At 46.9% G+C, this 20,581-nt stretch overlaps 1 protein-coding gene across 3 annotated transcripts in view; it reads right to left on the reverse strand.

The window, feature by feature from the left end:
• The window catches only part of LOC124003403 (plexin-A1-like), a 328,475-nt gene that overhangs the window by 75,332 nt on the left and 232,562 nt on the right, over positions 1-20,581 (reverse strand). For all 3 annotated transcript variants that reach the window (XM_046311635.1, XM_046311638.1, XM_046311637.1), the window contains exon 10: positions 9,680-9,880. In XM_046311635.1, the coding sequence (XP_046167591.1) occupies positions 9,680-9,880 (201 nt within the window). The remainder of the gene's footprint in view (positions 1-9,679; positions 9,881-20,581) is intronic.

Below are 20,581 nucleotides of genomic sequence, written 5' to 3' on the forward strand. Positions count from 1 at the left end.
AGCGTGCCCTTGGGCAGGGAGTTGACCCTGGTTGCGTCGGTGGGTCGCTCCGAATGGAAGTCTGTTAGACTGACTGAAAGTCATGTAAACGTTGAGCAGCTTCACTGCAGGTAGAGATTGTATGCTTTAATATTCAATCAAATCAATAAAGTAGAAGAGGAATAAGAGATACAGTAGTAGCCTAGATACTACGGGCTGTGATGGTCATGGAATGTTGGATGCCGGTTACTGGCCAGGCAAAGCTGTTGTGAAATGCAATGACATGTTTTGTTGTTATAGTTAAACAACTGCCTTAATGTTGCTGGACCCCAGAAAGAGTAGCTGCCGCCTTATGGGGATCCATAATAAATACAATACAAATGACGCGGTTACAGTGATAACTGTTCGGTTACCACACAGAGAAATATATTGTTGAAGACGGACATTTTGTCCTCTCCTCTGCTCCTGACTGCATGTGCTGCCATAGAAATAGAATGCATAGAACGGGCGTCCCCATTTCAAGTCTATGACGGCATAATGGGTGGACTGGCGGCCATTGCGAGCGTAACCATAGGAGCAAAAGCAGGAAGTAAAAGCAGCACGTGTGCCCATCAATCTCTGCTGTGATTTGTCGATTAAAATCAACTGACATAACATAAACTACATTCCATTGGAAATTGCATCACAGTACCAGGCAGGCATTGCGAGTGTGCCCATGAGTTTGCCAGTGAAATAGCCAGGGTTAAGAGTTTTCCAAGCCCGTTTTATTCATTCCAATTGTGTGCTGCTGCTGCATCGTCTAGGCAACCGAAGACTTGTTTGCTACGGGACCAATAAAATGTGATTTGATTGCTTGTTTCAGCAAGGATCAATGAAGTTTCATCACGTTGTTAAGAGTCCATGTTACTGCGGAAACTGACAACCACAAGAATTCCCGGCTGTCCCGTCGTATGAAGGTTATTACATTTTTCACACACAGATCCAGATAATTAGTCATGTTGAAGGGGTACCAAAGCAAATGTCTAAAGACATCAACGTGCCAAGGGCTAGCCTATGCCAGTGTGCGGTGCGCAGACACTCCCAAACACCTCTCTCCACCCAGTCTCTTTTCTCCTCACCAGCCAGGTGAAAGTGGCAGGTCTGTAGTACCAGACTGTAAGACGATGTTTATGCAAGACTTTCTTTTCTTCCTTTGCCTTCATTTTTGTTCAACGTTAAAATTAGACAGCTTGAGGTATCACCGAAATGTGGATCCTTTGAACAATAACCTTTCAACCTGCTACGTGCCGTTAACTCAGGCAACAAACAATTCTTTAAAGCAAGGTAAACAACGTCTATTGGGAAATAGATGAACAAAAATTGTTGCTCATTGATAAACAAAGTGATGGAAAAGCAATGAAAATGCCGTTGGCAAGGTGATTAACCTTTTACATACAGAATAATATAGGCTAATTGACATCCACAAAATGTATCTGTATCGACCTTGATAAAAGCCCAACACACGCGCACAAGCACACACATCGAGACGTGCACACACAGAAGTGCACACCGACACAGACCGACAGACACACACACACAGTCCAGATATGAAGGCATAATCAAGGATCAAGTGGTAATCCGCCCTAGGATTAGTGTGGGGTCAGTCAGTATGGAATTAGGCCCGGCTCATAACATGACTCTGTCTGGGCTAATCTGGCATAACAGGATTGGAACAGGGCCAGAGCAAGTTCGGATCTCATCATATCGACACCACATTTTAAAAAAAATGATTATGGTTTCAAACACAGAGAGGAAGGAAGGAAGAAACTGCTGGCTGGAGGAAATCAGCCATATTCGTATAGTCCAACCCACGTGCGTGTTGGCTTAGTCCTGGCCATTTCAAACGAGACGACGCTAGGGTAGGAATTGTGTCAAATACACCCACTCTTTCGCTGCCCATCTCACTAACTTGGTCAGTCCGCTCCTAACACCTCCTCTACTTCTCCCATCTCGCTTTCCCCCCCAGATTTACAGACACCGCACACGCAACACACCATCAAAACCTGACACGAGGCGTTTCTTGGAGGGAGGGATGAAGGAAGAGAGTATGGGAGGCATGTGGGGAGGCAGAGAGGGGAGGCATGAGGGGAGGCGAGAGGGGAGGCGAGAGGGGAGGAACGGAGGTGGATAAGCTGACATATGCTGATAGCCGGTCGGCAAATTCATTCTTATTTAGACAGGACAGCGCATGGGAGCTGTGTACCGCCTCACCCATCAGGAGAAGGAAGGGGAGGGAGGAGGAAACTGCTGGACTGAGCAGCAGGCTGTGTGAGTGGAGAAGGGGAGAGAGGAATAGGGTTGATTCCTGATGGGAGGAAAGGGGTTTGGACAGGGGAGGAGGAGTGAGGGTAAGGTTGTTGAACAGCGGTATTGTCTCCCTTTCCCTCTCTCACTAAACACACACACACACACACACACACACACACACACACCACCCTAATTAAAGAAGTTGCCTGCCTTATCCCGTTTTAACGAGCGACCTCGGCGGCAGGCCCCCCTGTTCATCATGTCCGGTTAAGCATACCGTGTCATGCTATACCATACATGACCGGGCGCCCCCTTCTCTGAGGGAAGGACCGTCAGCGATACAGTTAGACCGCATTACATCCAGTGCCTTTCTAATGGGTCCGTGTTTTCACACACACAAACACTTTCAGCGTGGTGCATACGCAAGACTTCCGCTCTAAGCCTCCCTCCGTATTACACTCCTCCGTCTAGAGGGGAGGGACAGATGGATACAAAGGAACAGATCAAATCCAATTGTATTTTGTCACATGCGCCGAATACAGGTGTAGACCTTACAGTGACATGCTTACTTACGAGGGAGGGGGGGGGCACAGGTTAGTCGAGGTAATTGAGGTAATATGTACATGTAGGTAGAGTTAAAGGTACTATGCACAGATAACAGAGTAGCAGCAGCGTAAAAAGAGGGGCCTGGGTAGCCCTTTGATCAGCTGTTTAGGAGTCTTATGGCTTGGGGGTAGAAGCTGTTAAGAAGCCTTTTGGACCTGCTCTGGTACCGGTGGTATATGTACGTTTAGTGATCACCATTATCCCTGCAGCTACACTCTGTCTCTACTTCTCTGACCTCGAGTCTCCTTTCCTCCTTATTCCCCTCGTTATGTCCTCAGCTGTGTCCTCCTCCTGTCTTCCAAACTCCATCGCAATTACGTTTCCTCTCTCTCCGAGCAAACTTTTGGATCTTTTCTTGCTTTCTACTCAACTCTCCCTCCCCGACACTCTTTACCCAGCCCTCCCTCCCCGACACTCTTTTACCCAGCCCTCCCTCCCCGACACTCTCTTTACCCAGCCCTCCCTCCCCGACACTCTCTTTACCCAGCCCTCCCTCCCCGACACTCTCTTTACCCAGCCCTCCCTCCCCGACACTCTCTTTACCCAGCCCTCCCTCCCCGACACTCTTTACCCAGCCCTCCCTCCTTCCTTTAAGCCCCTCTCGCCTCGTTTCTTCTACCTCCCCGACACTCTTTACCCAGCCCTCCCTCCCCGACACTCTTTACCCAGCCCTCCCTCCCCGACACTCTTTACCCAGCCCTCCCTCCTTCCTGTAAGCCCCTCTCGCCTCGTTCCTTCTACCTCCCCCTCTGCCTCCTTCCTTCTCCTTCATCGCTTCCTCAGCCCAATTTTCTAACAGTCTGCCCCTCTTGACCACCTTCCCCCTCTTATCCTTTTCCTGGGTCCTGGGAGAGGGGCTGGTGTGTGTGTGTGTGTGTGTGTGTGTGTGTGTGTGTGTGTGTGTGTGTGTGTGTGTGTGTGTGTGTGTGTGTGTGTGTGTGTCTCAGCGCCCGACTGCAATTCATCATAATTTTATCATCGTCCACCTTAATTGGAACCCATCAGGTTCTCCCAGTACTCTTAATTTTTGTTTAGAAACAGCTGCGGTCCGCATGCACGTGCCCACGCACACACGAATTGAGAGGAAGATCCGAGGCCAAACAAGGTTTCTCCTTCTCCCAGACTTTCCATCCCTTTCTTCTTTTTCTTAGCGGAGGAGAAGTGAGAGGAAACGGGTGATGGAGTGGCCCAGTCTTTCATCCGACTGAAGGTGGCAGTGTAAAACCGGCGCTGATATTATCTGTCCCCTCTCTTTATTCCCCCCCCCCCGAGGAGGAAGGGGTAGGAGGGAGAATGAGAGAGGAAGGAGAGAGACACACCAAAACATTTGGAAGAGAGGAAACAAGCGAGTGAGAAAAAAAATACAGGAACCAAGAGAGAAACCATGAGATAGACTGAAACTTATTTTCATTCTCCCAAGCTAAATCCTCTCCACCCCTCACCTCCCCCTCCCCTCTCGAACTAACATAACTAACCAAACAACTAAACTCACTAAGAGCGTGAAAGGTTGCTGGGTCGAATTCCCGAGCGGACAAGGTCAAAATCTGTCGTTCTGCCTTTGAGCAAGGCAGTTAACCCACTGTTCAGCACCTCTCCGATTCAGAGGGGTTGGGTTATAAATGCAGAAGTCACATTTCTGTCCTCTCCCATTTTCTCTCTTCTCCCCCTACATTTACATTTGGCAGACACTCTCATCCAGAGCAACTTACAAGAGCAATTAGGGTTAAGTGCCTTGCTCAATGCACGTCGGACAATTTTTCACATAGTCGGCTCGGGGATCCGAACCAGCGACATGTCGGCCCAACGCTCTTACCCGCTGGGCTACCTGCCGCCCTCTCCTGCCTTCTCCTCCCCCTCTCAGAGACCAGCTGTGGTCACTTATTGAGTCTCGTGACCCCGGCTTCAGCAGCCTGGCTGTGTTTCCTCTTGTTTACAGGCTCCCATGACCCCCTCTGGCAGGCTGGATGAGAGGAGATTGTTTTTCTCCTTGACAGTGTCCAGGCAGACACACTCTCCAGGTCCTATCCCTTGTTAGAGTTGAGACCAGGGGAATGTGTGGTGCGTTTTGCTTTTTGTTTGCCTTTACAGGCGGCAGGTAACCTAGCGGTTAAGAGCATTGGGCCAGTAACCGGAAGGTGGCTGGTTTCGAATCCCGGGGGTGGCAATGTGGAAAAATCTGCCATTCTGCCCTTGAGCAAGGCAGTTAACCCCCAAAAACAACTGCACCTCGGGCACCAATGACGTGGATGTTGATTAAGGCACCGCTCTGATTCAGAGGCGTTGGGTTAAACGCGGAAGACATTTCAGTTGAAAGCAGTCAGTTGTGCAGCTGACTCGGTATCCACTTTCCCTTCCCTTTTTTTGGCCATTGTTTGGCCCGCAATATTGAGACAGTTTTGATTGCACATCCATTACTGTTACAATTTCCATTATTTTACAGACAATTCCTTCAATAAAATTCCTGAAAATACTGTATAAACACAGACTGTCCGATAATAGGCAGAGCTGATCTGTATAAATCTGTTAAAAAAAACATGTATTTTCCTTATATATTACAGCTCTGTCTATTAACGGAGAGCCACTGTGTTTATGCAGTATTTACTGAATAAATATGAAGTAACTTTTTCTTCTTCTCTCGTCTTGAAACCCATTGCCATAGCCTTCCAAAAGTCTTGCACATACAAAGTATTGGATCAAGCTTCTCTGGACAATTATTGAGGAGCTGCTTAGCTACTCTTTATTTCATAAATGATCCTGTACAGAGCTCATACATTTTTGTCACCAGGGTTGGGTATGTTACTTTCTAAACCTAATATGTTATAGTTACCTGTCCACATTTGTAATCAGCAGGGGTGCAATTTTAACTGGGGAAAGGGGGGACATGCCCCCCCCATATTCTGAAATTGCACTACCCCCAGTTTTATCACTGGAATGTGATGCAAAAACGAGGCTTCGGTGTGCTTTAGGACCATGAGGATGCCTCCGAGCAGTCGGATAGGCTGTTTGGAGTGTTTATGCGACTGGATTAAAAAATGTATGTATATTTATATATTATGTCCCCATACATTTCTAAAACCAAAGTTGCACCTCTGGTAGTCAGTAACTTAATTTGTGTATAGCCCAGACTCAGTAGTGTAATCGGATTACTTTCAGTTCATTTTGGACTACTTTCCCTTTAAGAGGCAATAGAAGACAAAAAAGGATCCATCAAACGCATCAAAACAAGAGCGAAAGCTGTGTGGAGGAAACTGGCTACAGGTTTGCTTCCACCTTCCAAACCATCCCTCTCTCCCGCCGCTGCAATGAAATCTCTCTTTGTCCCGTCTCTTTTCCCCACCCTCCTTCAGCTCATCTCTCGCTCTCCTCACTCCATTGAGTGGTGGAAGACGAGTTGACACGCTGACAAGAATACTCTAGTAAAAGAAAAACTGAATTTCAACATAGTCTGGGCTAAAATTAGGCTTAATATAAGATTAACATCCATGTGTTGACTCTAAGGGTAAAAAAAATAAAAATTGAGCATCAGGACCCCGCAAGATCCTCTCGTTCCACGAGCGAGCGAGCACACCCCCCTTTTTCGCCATGCAACTCCGCATTCACCATAGCAAGGTGTACCCACAGCATACCCAGATGACGTGAGCTCTCCATTTTTACTGCAGCATCATACATGATTCATATCATGGAAGCAGCATCTTGAGCAGCAGCAGCCCGAACAAGGAGCAACTGGCTCACATGGAAGGATGTGCATCGAAGAAACAGTGGTGAAACGAAGACCAATATTTGGGGATGACTCCTTTCATTTCAGTGAAATAGGTTTCGGAATTTGATTAAAATTGGATGACAATGATACAAATTCCATTGCTTTTAAGTAACACCCGCTCCTAGTAAATGTAGAAAGTGGCAGTAAAAATAAAATCTTAACAACAAAGCAATGTCATTACAATGGAGTTAGAGTTAGCGTAGGCTTCATTGGACGCTGGTATTATCATACCAATAAACTTACAGGTTAGCATATAAAACAAGTCGGGTAGCTAACCGCTAAGAGCTGATCACTAAGAGCTTACAGTTAACCGCTAATGAGCCTACTAGCACATCTTCCTGTCAGCTGTCATGTGTAGAAATACTGTTTTGGCCTGTCCTGAGTCTGCTGCTGATTGTCGCTGGCTGCTACATTTAACAAACAGTCAATAAAGGGTCCTCTTTGGAGACAGCGCTGTCATTGGCTAATTAGCCTTCCTTCAGAAACAATGGGGGTTTTGGTGCGCGGCGCGCTAATGACTAGATGTCGATACAGACAGCCTCGCATTGGAGCCCTTATGCTACGCTGGGAGGAGCTACGCTAACTTTCAAACACACTAGCATTGCTAAATGCTAATGATTATGGCAACAAAGGCTAAGCCCCGGGTCCTGTTGGACATGCTACATGTGTTGTGCGTGTTTAGCATAGTGAGTGAACCCACGGCCACATATCTCTAGCGTGCAGCTGTAGCGTGTATTGACATCCACTTGCAGGTGTTGCAAAGCTAATTAGTTTGATTCTCTGAAGGCTTTCCCGGGATGGTGTGCTGTTTTTTGTTGTTGTCTGCGACATGGCTGATGTTTCAAGTCTAGGGGGAACCTGTTTGACAGGATACCCAGAGAGGTTTGACACCCCTAATACAAACCAAAATCAATATGGCAGCCTACCTTGGAGGTGGTGATAGGATGTGTGTCCCATGAAGAGAGGGAGAGAGAGAGAAACAAGCAGCTTTGGAGGAGAGAGAAAGGTAGAAAGGGGGGAAAGGGAATAGAAAGGGGGAGGGGGAAAAGAACGACAGGTAGTTCCTAAAGACCCGAAGGCGCCAAACAGGACAACCAAAAGCCTACAGACAAATGTAAAGTATAATGGTCATATCGTGGATCCTATAATTGGTGTGTCACAGTGGGTGACACAAGCGTCCACCTCCTGTCCCTCTAGTGACGAACACGTCACCCTGCTTACAGCACAGCCTCTCCATGAGACAAAAACAAAAGAGGAAGAGGGAGGAAGTTAGAACACAAGAGGGAGTGGTTGAGGGTAGAGAAGGACAACAAAACAGAGCGAGTGGGTTAAGCAAGAGGAAGAGAGGAGCGCCGAAGGGAGAGAAAAAAAAGATGGACAGGGAGAGAGAAAGGTAGAGGAGATGGGTAAAGAGTGAGTGGGAGAGAGGTGTAAACATGATCAATCCTGTCTTGACTAGGTTCAAAGATGACAGGCTTCCTCTCCACATTTTCAGCCTCAGTGGAGCGCATCGTCACTTCTTATCTCTCACACACACACACACACACACACACACACACACACACACACACACACACACACACACACACACACACACACACACACACACACACACACACACACACACACACACACACACACACACACACACACACACACACACACTTCCTCATTTTCTACTCAACTGACAGATGGGTCTACGCGCGTGAGCATGGATGCACACTAGCGCACACAACTTCCAACATCCTTCAGAATGCTCGCTGCACAGTTATTTCCTACAATCCTAAAACCGGCCAAACTCCCTCTAAACATGACCATTGGTCAAAATACTAACCGCCAACCCATTGATTTATTGAATCAGGTGCATCCCTGCTGTGCTGACCAAAATCCATCTTGATAAAACCAAATCAGCAAGGATTTGGTTTATTACAAAAACAATGTTCCAGTCGCACAAATTTTGAGCACAAATTTGTTTACATCCCCGTTAGTGAGCATTTATCATTTTCCAAGATAATACATCCACCTGACAGGTGTGGCATATCAAGAAGCTGATTAAACATGATCATTACACAGGTGCACCTGGGGGCAATAAAAGGGCACTCTAAAATGTGCAGTTCTGTCACAGAACACAATGCCACAGATCTCTCAATTTATTTGCATGGAAATGGCTTGCTGACTGCAGGACTGTCCACCAGAGCTGTTGCCAGATAATGTAATGTTCATGTCTTTACCATAAGCCGCCTCCAAAATAATTGTAGAGAATTTGGCAGTATATCCAACCGGCCTGACAACCGCAGACCACGTGTATGGCGTCGTGTGGGCGCCATTCATCCGCCGCCATCACCTCATATTTCAGCATGATAATGCACGGCCCTACGTCGCAAGGATTTGTATACAAGTCCTGGAAGCTGAAAATGTCCGCATTACTCACCAGACATGTCACCCATTGAGCATGTTTGGGATGCTCTGGACGTGTAGATAGCACCAATCCAGTTACCGCCAACAACCAGAAACTTTGCATAACCATTGAAGAGGAGTGGGACAGCAATCCAACAGCCACAATCAACAGCCTGACCAACTCTACGTGAAGGAGACTGCATGAGTCACACCATAATGACTGGTTCTCTGATCCACACGCCTAGCTTTTTTATGTTGTTGTAGGCAATATTAAACTATCCTAATATTTATATATATTATTATACTTTTAGATTTGTGTGTATTGTTGTCAATTGTTAGATACTACTGCACTGTTGGAGCTAGGAGCACAAGCATTTCGCTACACCCGCAATAACATCTGCTAAATATGTGACCAATAACATTTGATTTGATTTAAAGGTATCTGTGACCAACTGATGTATATCTGAATTCCCAGAATTCCCAGTCATATGGAATCCATAGACTAGGACTTATGCATTTATTTAAATTGACTTATTTCCTTATATGAACTGCAATTGAGTAAAATCTCTGAAATTGTTGTGTTCATTTTAGTTCCGTGTATATCATGTGCGTTAGTGCTGGGCTGGAATAAAACTGTGCACCACCACTCACCGAGGTCTTCTGACACTGGATGCTGGTGCTGTTGAAGCGCAGGGCAGTGACGCTGTGTTCCTCTCCCTGCACGTGGAACACGCACTCGTAGTTCCTCTGGCCAGACTGAGGCTGGGGCAGGTTGCGGGCGGCCAGTGTGATGGGCTTGGTCACGCCCACGGGGATATAGATCTGGGTAGAGGGCAGGATCTGGGGACAATCCTGGGAGAGAGAGGAATGGAGAGATTTAAGTTATTCAGGTATTCATGTTGTTGTGTCACATTTGAATGTTTTTATCTGATCTGGGGACAGTCCTGGAGGAGAGAGGGAGAATTAGAGTAACACCTTCATTCATGTACCATTATGTCAAGTCTGAATGCGTCTATCTGATCTGGGGACAGTCCTGGAGGAGAGAGGGAGAATTAGAGTAACACCTTCATTCATGTACCGTTATGTCAAGTCAAGTCCTGGAGGATGCACCTTCATTCATGTACCATTATCTGATCTGATCTGGGGACAGTCCTGGAGGAGAGAGGGAGAATTAGAACACTTTCATTCATGTACCATTATGTAATCTGGGGACAGTCCTTCATTCATGTACCATTATGTTAAATCTGAATTATCTGATCAAGTCTGGAATGCGCTTCATCTGTCTGATCTGGGGACAGTCCTGGAGGAGAGAGGGAGAATTAGAGTAACGCTTTCATTCATGTACCATTATGTTAAATCTGAATGCGTCTATCTGATCTGGGGACAGTCCTGGAGGAGTAGGGAAGGAGGAATGGAGAGAGATAGAGAGGTTTGGGTTAAACGGTTGTTCGTAGACGATGTCAAGTAGCCTTTGTGTCACAATATCATGTCGGCTTATGACTTGACACGATGCTCAAACGAGTCGCATGAGAAAGAAAGAGTGAAAGATCTGGAACAAAGTACATTAAACAGTAATAATGGCTCTACATAACACTCTCGTAACACTCGGGCTCCCGAGTGGTGCAGTGGTGTAAGGCACTGCATCTCAGTGCAAGAGGCGTCACTGTGGTCCCTGGTTCGAATCCAGGCTCTATCACATCTATCACCGGTCGTGATTGGGAGTCTCATAGGGCGGCGCACAATTGGCTCAGCGTCGCCTGGGTTTGGCCTGTGTAGGCCGTCCTTGTAAACAGAATTGACAAGAATTTGTTCTTAACTGACTTGCCTAGTTAAATAAAACAATGACAGCATGCCATGTTACCACTGCCAACCTCATAAAGCACCACACTTGTGATATCATAGCATCCCCAAGACATCAAAAAAAAAAATATGAACTGCAGTTTGTCCTTGTGTGGACTCCGTTGTCTGGTAATGAACTAGTGTGACAATGTTTGAGAAAGTCCATTGATTCTGTAAACGTTCACCAGAGATGAGATGATGGCTCAGACCATCTGGTAACACTCCGTGTATCGTCTTGTATCACTGGGGTGTAAAGCCTTGGGGGTCCAGAGAAAGTGTGTGTTCGTGCGAAGGAACACATTAAGTCATTGCATTGTTTATACCACGCTTTGGCGGAGTGCTTACATCATCAACTCCCACTCAACAGAACAAGCGTTGCACAACGAGGAACCCGCCCCGACTCTTTAGTCCAATGCCATCGAAGCAGTTCACTCGAATTCATCATCATGTTATCATTTTTTTTTTAAAGCCTATTAATACATTCAGTTAACAAACACAGATAAACATTTCACGAACAAAAATTGCACGCAAAAGGGGTAAGAAAAAAATGAAGGCGGCAACTTCATAGCAGTTGATACTAGCCTGGTATTGCTTGATATCGGAACAAATGCTAAAAACGGCCTGTCGCTCCATTCCTGACAAAAATCGCCCGACAAACACACACCAAAATGATGAGAAAACGACCGACACACCTGACACAAACCCCAAGTACATCTGGGGTTTGTACATCTATGCCTGAGATGCTAGTGTACTGTAAGCTGCTATGAGAAAACGTACCAACACACCCCACAAATTCAGTCAGGGTCATTCAGGGTCATTCAGGAGATGCTCTTATCCAAAGTGACTTACAGTTACTGCATTCTCTTTAAGATTGTCTCACCGAGCTGTCATTCTTTTCCTCAATGAAAGAAAAGTAAAGTTAATGCTAGTAGGAAAATATAAGATAATGGGGGAGGGGGGATGGGGGGGTTAGAAGGCCTGATGTCTTATTTAAGATACTGTTTGAAGAGGTACGGTTTCAGATGTTTTTGGAAGATGTACAGAGACTCCGCTGTCCTCGCATCAGGGGGGGAACCTGGTATCCACCACTGGAGTGCCAGGACAGAGAAGGGCTTTGACTGGGCTGAGCAGGAGCTGATCTCTAATAGGAGTGGGACAGCCAAGAGACCAGAGGCGGCAGAACGGAGTGCTCGGGTTGGGGTGTAGGGTTTGAGCAGAGCCAGAAGGTCGGGAGGGGCAGTTCCCCTTGCTGCTCCGTATGCAGCACCATGGTCTTGAAGTGGATGTGAGCTTAGACTGGAAGCCTGAGAAGCAACATCAGGGATTTTCCTGCCATTGAAATCCTTGGACGGGCTGCTGTCTAAACAGTGTAAAAGAATAATGTTTATTTTGTGTGCAGACAGACGGAAAGAGAGAGAGAGATTTTTTGGATGGAAAAACGCTTTCAGTGTAAACTTCCACGACTAAAACCAGATAAAGTATATAGAAAAGACAATGGACCTATATATATTTGATATAATATCATATTTGAGAACTAACAAATCAATAAAATAAAAGCTAGACAGTCAGGGAGATTTGAAAAATGCATAGAATTGCAGTAAAATTGGCTTACAAATGTATATACACTGCCAAGATGGGGGCCTCTAAAACAGGGATGGGCAACTTTGATGGGGTTGGGTGGCACAAAAAAAACTCATTGAGGGGCCACAGTGGCTCACGGCTCTGCGTACCCACATCCATACCCACACATGCAGTCAGAGCCAACCCTAGCCTTTCGGGGGGCCATAATTTACATTTTGTTAGGGGGCCCCACCTTCTGAGCAAAACATTTTGGCTTCCCCCCCTTGACAGCAGAGTGAGTTAATTCCCTGCAATTCTACCCTTTTTGCCATGGGGTGGAAAGAAATGTTTGCAATTTTGAATATGATATCTGAGTGCGAGTGACTAACAAAATCAATGGGGACCCCCTGGGCAGTAATCTGACCATGATTGCTACAAGTTTAGATAGCTGGCTAGACTAGTTTACCAAATCTAAAAATGTTTTGCTGACACGGGCTAACGAAGTGACTGTCCATGACTGAAATAACAAGAGGGAAAACTGCTGATGCACAACAACATTTTAAAATTGCGGCGTGTGTCTTCGACTATTCTAACGCCACATTAAGTTGAGACCCCGCGGGCAGCCGGCTGTCCGTCCCCTGCTCTAAAATGTTCTCCAACACTCAGCCACGCCGACCTCACACACTGCCCGCACCCCATGCCACGCCCCATCATGCCACGCCCCATCATGCCACGCCCCATCATGCCACACCCACCACCTAAGCCCCTTTTTTTGATCCAGAAGAAACCCCTGACCATGCAGTACCAGTAAGCGGTCCTCCTGTGCATTAGTGCAACAGCGTTTCCCCCAGCTCGCCAGACAATAGTGCGTTTGCTCATTTGCTTATAAGCCTCCTCCAACATCTGAACCCACTCCGACACTGAACTGATAACGAGCACGGCATTACAATGGCGTGGACGCCAGTCTGGTGACAACACCCTGACAAGCAGGGAGGTAGGCGGTTGGAGGGACGGAGGGGAGATGGTGGCGGGTAGGATGATGGGGCAGAGGGATCCACGTGGGGGGAAAAAAAGAACGAGAAAGAGGGGAGCAGAACTGCATTCTGACTTCTCTCTCTCTCCCCCTGTATCAAAGTCAGAGGGATGGATCCGTTTCACGCTAACAACCGGGGTCCGTTTCACGCGTCTCGCAGTTAATGAATTGCCTGCAGCCTCGGACGTGGATGGAAATTTAAGTGGGGAGCTCGATCGAGTCGTATAAGGACGTTTGAAGTCTCAAATTCTGAAACGGAGAAAATTAGTGCTCTCACTTTCCAAAGCACAAACAGCAATTGCAACAGCAATAAAACTTTAAAAAGACCCTGCATTTGTATATTCGGCCTGTGGTTTGATATTGTGTCACTTTTTACAGCGGGACAATGTTATATTTACATTCAATTAAAAAAATGACAATGTTGAGTCTAAATCCAACAACATTTTATTTGGTCACCTACACACGTTTAGCAGACGCTATTGCGGGTGTAGCGAAATGCTTGTGTTTCTAGCTCCAACAGTGCAGTAGTATCTAACAAGTAATATCTTAACAATTTCACAACACACAAATTCGAAGTAAAGGAATGAATGCATAAATATTTGGACAAGCAACGTAGGAGCGGCTTAGACTAAAATACATTAGAATAAAATGCAGTATATACAACTGTACACATGAGATGCGTAGTGCAAAATGTGTAAACATTTTTAAAGTGTCTAACAAAACGTGCTAGGTGCTAACGTCATAGCAAAACAGATATTGCATTCATTTGTCTCGTGACTTTGTGACCGATTCGCCTTCCCAAAGAGTTAAAGGATAAAGTTAGACGTTAATCATTGTTTCACGTGTCGACACACTACTCAACTACTGTTCCACTACTGGCGGAGCATCCAAACTTAAGACACCGTACGCCAGCAACCCCAGAGCACTGCTTTCAGTAAGATTTCCAAATGGCAGTCATGGAGTTCTGCAAATCGCGTCACATTGAACATTGCCCCCATTCTCTCGAGAAGCCGCTGTCACATTACTCCAAAACATGATGAAAGCGTCACCAGAGCGAGAGACCGAGGCACCTTATTTCATCAACATCTCTGACAGGTGTCAAAACAGTTCAAAGCTTGCATTAGGGCTACAAACTGAAGACTACAATGGAACCATATTTCACCAGGGGATTCTTTTGAAGCTCAGATTTTTATTTATTTCACAGTTGAAACGGAACTAGCGGTTTCTGCACGAGTTGTGAGTTCATCATCCGGGCTGTTTCCATGAGCATAGGCTGGGGGAAGAAGTGTGTGCACGTGGGTGCAAGAGAAGTGCCAGGTAAGCTGGCACTATAAGAAACGTTGGTGGCTACCCACAGAGAGACTGGCTCAGCGTTTCTCTTCCCACAAACCCCCTAAGCTTAGGAGTAAAAGGCACTAAGACAGATCCCCGGGGATCGCATTGCACGGTTGCCAGACAATGAGACTTCCTGATCATCACATATACATACTTTCTTTTAGCCAAAATAGACTCTCATTCCACTTTCAATGACTGTCCCTCCTGGCAAACCTACACAGCTGCCGGAAAAACGATTCTGGAGAAAGTAAACACCCACAGCTTGGTCCAAAGCAAGCTCAACACACACTGCGCGATTGAATTGGGCTAAAAACAGACAAATGTGCATGTGTGTATGTGTGTGGTGTTTCTGGGATGTCCAAGTTCCCTTTCCCTGTTCTATGGCAGACTGAAGGGGCCTTCCCCATAGCCCAATTGTTTGTTTTACTTAACTGCTGGCTTGGGGGCTTTGCCGCCAATGGCTTAGACAGGCTGAAAGAAGAGGGGCATTGTGGGAGATGAAGTCCACATACAAAATGATTCCCTTTTGTCAAACACTCTTTGGCCAGTTTATTTGTTTACAAAAATGGATTGCTACTACAGTGAGTCACGTGGCCGTTGCTTGCTATGTAAAGCAGGCTGACAGGCATTCAGTTACTGTTCAATTGAATGTTAGAATTTGAGTGACCTAAGTGACTTGGAGCGTGGTATGATCGTCGGTGCCAGGCCCGCTGGATCCAGTATCTCAGAAACGGCCGCCCTCCTGGGCTTTCCATGCACAACAGTGCATGGAAAGACAAAAACCATCCAGTCAAACGAAAACCATCCAGTCAGCAACAGACTTGTGGGCGAAAACAACTCGTTGAGGAAGTCTAAAGAGAATGGCAAGAATTGTGCAAGCTAACAGGCGGGCCACAAACAGACCAAATAACGGAGCAGTGCAACAGTGGCGTGGAGAACAGCATCTCGGGAACGCACAACTCTAGTCGATCCTCGTCACAGATGGGCTATTGCAGCAGGCGACCAAACTGGTTTCCCACTCCTATCAGCTGAAAAACAAGAGGCGTGTCCAGTGGGGAAGGCGATCACCAACACGGGTCAATTGAGGAGTGAAAAACAAACATTGCCTGGTCTGATGAATCCCGGTTCCCTGTGACGGAGTCAGGATATTTTTTGATTTATTTATTTTGATTTAACATTTATTTAACCAGTTAGGCAAGTTGAGAACAACTTCTCATTTACAAGTGCGACCTGCTGACTGGATTTGGGAGAAGGAGAAATGGGAAAGGCGTGGGCGAGTTGCTGTGGGGGTGCAGTGCTGTTGACCGGGGTAGGAGTAGCCAGGTGGAAAGCATGGCCAGCCGTAGAAAAATGCTTATTGAAATTCTCAATTATAGTGGATTTATCAGTGGTGACAGTGTTTCCTAGCCTCAGTGCAGTGGGCAGGTGGGAGGAGGTGCTCTTATTCTCCATGGACTTTACAGTGTCCCAGAACTTTTTGGAGTTAGTGTTGCAGGAAGCAAATTTCTGCTTGAAAAAGCTAGCCTTGGCTTTTCTAACTGCCTGTGTATAATGGTTTCTAGCTTCCCTGAACAGCTGCATATCACGGGGGCTGTTCGATGCTAATGCAGAACGCCATAGGATGTTTTTGTGTTGGTTAAGTGCAGTCAGGTCTGGAGAGAACCAAGGGCTATATCTGTTCCTTGTTCTAAATTTCTTGAATGGGGCATGTTTATTTAAGATGGTGGGGTCCGGCCTTGTACTAGATGGGTGTACCTAATAAACTGGCCACTGAGTGTGTCGTCTGAAAGACCTTAATCAAGGCCCGTCACACTTCTGAATGCAAACGCAGACTTCCTTTCCGTTTCAAAACGACAAACGCTTCATTAATTAGATCTAAAAGCCGCAATTCTCGCAGCACGAGACAAATGTCCCGTCTCACTCCCAGACGCCTAATCGTGTTTTCAGCCAAAATGTTTGAAGCATGAAACCCCGGGCAGACGTCCGAGATACATCTCGCCTCTCCCATCAACGTGTGTTCCCTCTGAGACTTCAGCTGATAGGTCCACACTCTCACCATGTTGACGGTGGAGGGAAAAACAAGTGTCGGCGGATAAAATGATCTGCACCTCACAGGTGTGAGAAAAACACCCGTTTTAACACCGGCCAAATGCATATAATGAGACAACAAGAGATTTGAGGAGTTTAAAGCGAGAGAGAGAGTGCACGTATATAAATGGGTAGGTTCTTAGGCGAGAAACTGACAGGATGTTAATAAAAAACGCAACGAAAACATTGTGCATAAATAATGACGCGACTGTCTTAATTTTTTTTTTTTAAAGACCAATCTGATCCATAATTAATTAGGTCTCTGATGTGGTGGAATACAGATAAGAGGGGGGGGATGTTAACATAATATATTCAATTATGAAATAAATTCGTTGAAAACCTTCGGGGGAAGAGACGGTGACACCTAGGTCATCAAAGTGGCGGGGACTTGGGGACGAGGTTGGGGGACACGGGGGAGTGTGTTGCGGCTTTGACAGAGGGTGGGGGTGGGGGGGGGCGGTTCCCTGGGGAGCATGGTGTCACCGACTGCCCGTCTAGATCCCCCATGAGCGCCGTTGACATGCTTCGCAGCTTGGCCCCAAGACATCAATACGGTATCTTCTGTCAGGCGTTGAGCTCCTATTGTCGCAGGCGTCGCATCAGAGACGGGGATGGAATCGCTTGTACCTCCGAGCCTAACCCGAGCGGTGCGCACCTAATCTTTGCGCTGATATTCCTAGAGGTTAGGTATTGAGGCAGTGTGTTATTCGACAAGGACACAGACGAGCCTTCTGAACTTAACCGAAGAATCAAAGCTCTGGGAAATTGGCGAACATAGACACAACAGAGAGACAACAGGGTCAATATAAGGGCAACACACCTAGGGGGTTTTTAGAGGACATGTTTGTGGTAAAACAGCTCAGCAGGCAGAGTCTCATCTTTAACTACAACCTGACCTTCACGGGGCTTGCATCTGATGGGGAGTCACGCTAGAGCCGCCTGTCGGCTCGACCGACACAGTGTGCGTGTTTGCCTGTGTGCATGTACACACACACACACGTGTGTAGTATTCCCCCCCCCCGTTATTTTTTGGCAGATCTATTAGGTTGCCAAAAAAAACGGCTGAGGTATTCTCATTAAGCTGCGAAACGACACCCCTTCGACAGGCGAGAGACGGATCGTGGCGGGAAGAGAAGGGGGGAAATAAAGGAGAAAGAGAGAGTAACGACTTAATAAGCGAGCGACGTGCAGGGGAGCACAGGAGTAGAGCGGATGAGAGCGGAGCGAGTGAGCGAGGAAGAAAAAAAAAACTGAAAAGCGGGGGACTTTGAACCACGAAAAGGGACTCGGGGGTTTCCATCCACTTCCAGTTCTCATCTTCACTCCCTGGAAATAGAGGAGCAGAGAGAGAGAGTGTGAAAGGGAGCGTGACAAAAAGAGAGAGATGCACAAATTATACAGAGGTGGTGTGAATGATCTGTCATACAGGCGGAAGCTACCGGGGACAAAAAGGTGTGGTACACGTCGCTGTATGTTCATGGGATATTTCGAGCAGCCCATTGCCCGAAGCGACTATTCTTATCAACTGTATGCAAGAATCACCCCTGTGTTGCCGTAGGAATTCAGCCTCCTCTGTGTTGTCGTAGGAATTCAGTCTCCTCTGTGATGTCTTAAGAATTCAGCCTCCCCTGTGTTGTCGTAGGAATTCAGCCTCCCCTGTGTTGTCGTAGGAATTCAGCCTCCCCTGTGTTGTCGTAGGAATTCAGCCTCCCCTGTGTTGTCGTAGGAATTCAGCCTCCCTGTTTTGTCTTAAGAATTCAGCCTCCTCTGTGTTGTCGCAGGAATTCAGCCTCCTCTGTGTTGTCGCAGGAATTCAGCCTCCTCTGTGTTGTCGTAGGAATTCAGCCTCCTCTCTGTTGTCTTAGGAATTAAGCCTCCTCTGTGTCGGACTTACCAACCCCCATTGTCACACCTCTGAGAAGCAGAGGTGACATCATGTAGGTCTGATATGTGATTGGAGGTTAACTTAACAGTAATACTATTGCTCAACAACCCCCGTTTTTGAATCCAAACAACTTACATAAAAAGAGTCTTAGATTCATTGTTCTTTCTCTTACGTTCCTGACTTGCTGTGATGAGACACCTACAGTACACGCTCTCTCCCTCTCGCAGGAGCTATGGGCCATGGCTCAAGCCGTGGAGTCTTTCTCTCTCTCCCTCTCCCAGGAGCTATGGGCCATGGCTCAAGCCGTGGAATCTTTCTCTCTCTCCCTCTCCCAGGAGCTATGGGCCATGGCTCAAGCCGTGGAGTCTTTCTCTCTCTCCCTCTCCCAGGAGCTATGGGCCATGGCTCAAGCCGTGATTATTTCTCTCTCTCCCTCTCGCAGGAGCTATGGGCCATGGCTCAAGCCGTGGAGTCTTTCTCTCTCTCCCTCTCCCAGGAGCTATGGGCCATGGCTCAAGCCGTGGATTATTTCTCTCTCTCCCTCTCGCAGGAGCTATGGGCCATGGCTCAAGCCGTGGAGTCTTTCTCTCTCTCCCTCTCGCAGGAGCTATGGGCCATGGCTCAAGCCGTGGATTCTTTCTCTCCCTCCCTCTCCCAGGAGATATGGGCTATGGCTCAAGCCGTGGATTCTTTCTCTCCGTCCCTCTCCCAGGAGCTATGGGCCATGGCTCAAGCCGTGGAGTCTTTCTCTCTCTCCCTCTCCCAGGAGCTATGGGCCATGGCTCAAGCCGTGGATTCTTTCTCTCTCTCCCTCTCGCAGGAGCTATGGGCCATGGCTCAAGCCGTGGAGTCTTTCTCTCCCTCCCTCTCCCAGGAGCTATGGGCCATGGCTCAAGCCGTGGATTCTTTCTCTCCTCCCTCTCCCAGGAGATATGGCTCAAGCCATGGAGTCTTTCTCTCTCTCCCTCTCGCAGGAGCTATGGGCCATGGCTCAAGCCGTGGAGTCTTTCTCTCCCTCCCTCTCCCAGGAGCTATGGGCTATGGCTCAAGCCGTGGATTCTTTCCCTCCCTCGCTCTCTGACCATGCTTAGAATAATGCTGTGTAACGCTTGTTCATGCTTTATAACTGAAGACTTTGCCTGGTATAATGTTATCTTTCATTTGACAAAATCCTGAAATAATAATTGTATTTAGAATTCCATTCTCAGAGATGTCTTCAGTGCCTATTACTGTAAACTCAACTACGGTGACCGTGCACATTGCTAAATAATCTTTATGGAGTCCGATAACTCATTAAAATGATATATATATATATATATACTGTATTTACACAGCAAATATTACTGCCCACCACAGATACACACACTTGGCTGATAATGTACAGACATACACGGGCACAATCAATCTCACTACCAGTGACAGGCATTAACAGTGACTGTACAGAACATTACGTGCACATTTCTGAAAAGACTTGTGAGAAACCATTTAGTCCAGATACAGATATGGTTCTAACCTGAATCCAAAAAGACAAGTCTCCTTTTCAGAGGTTACTCTTCAAGCTGACCATGTTGTGTGAGATACTTCCTCTTTGTGATGATCTAGAAATAGAGATGACGCCCGGCTGCGCAATCGTGGAAAGTGCCGGAATCAGCGCAGGTTCCTTTTGAAAAAAGAACTTCCTCCAAACCTTTACCTAACAAGGGCAGGTAGGACACATTAAGACGGGACAGCAAAGCCTGCGTTGGGACTCTCTCCCTGCCTACCGATATCTTTCTCTGTGCCTCTTGTTCAACAGCATTTTTGTCCCTCTCTG

Source organism: Oncorhynchus gorbuscha, linkage group LG18, assembly GCF_021184085.1.
Source record: "Oncorhynchus gorbuscha isolate QuinsamMale2020 ecotype Even-year linkage group LG18, OgorEven_v1.0, whole genome shotgun sequence".
NCBI lineage: Eukaryota > Metazoa > Chordata > Actinopteri > Salmoniformes > Salmonidae > Oncorhynchus > Oncorhynchus gorbuscha.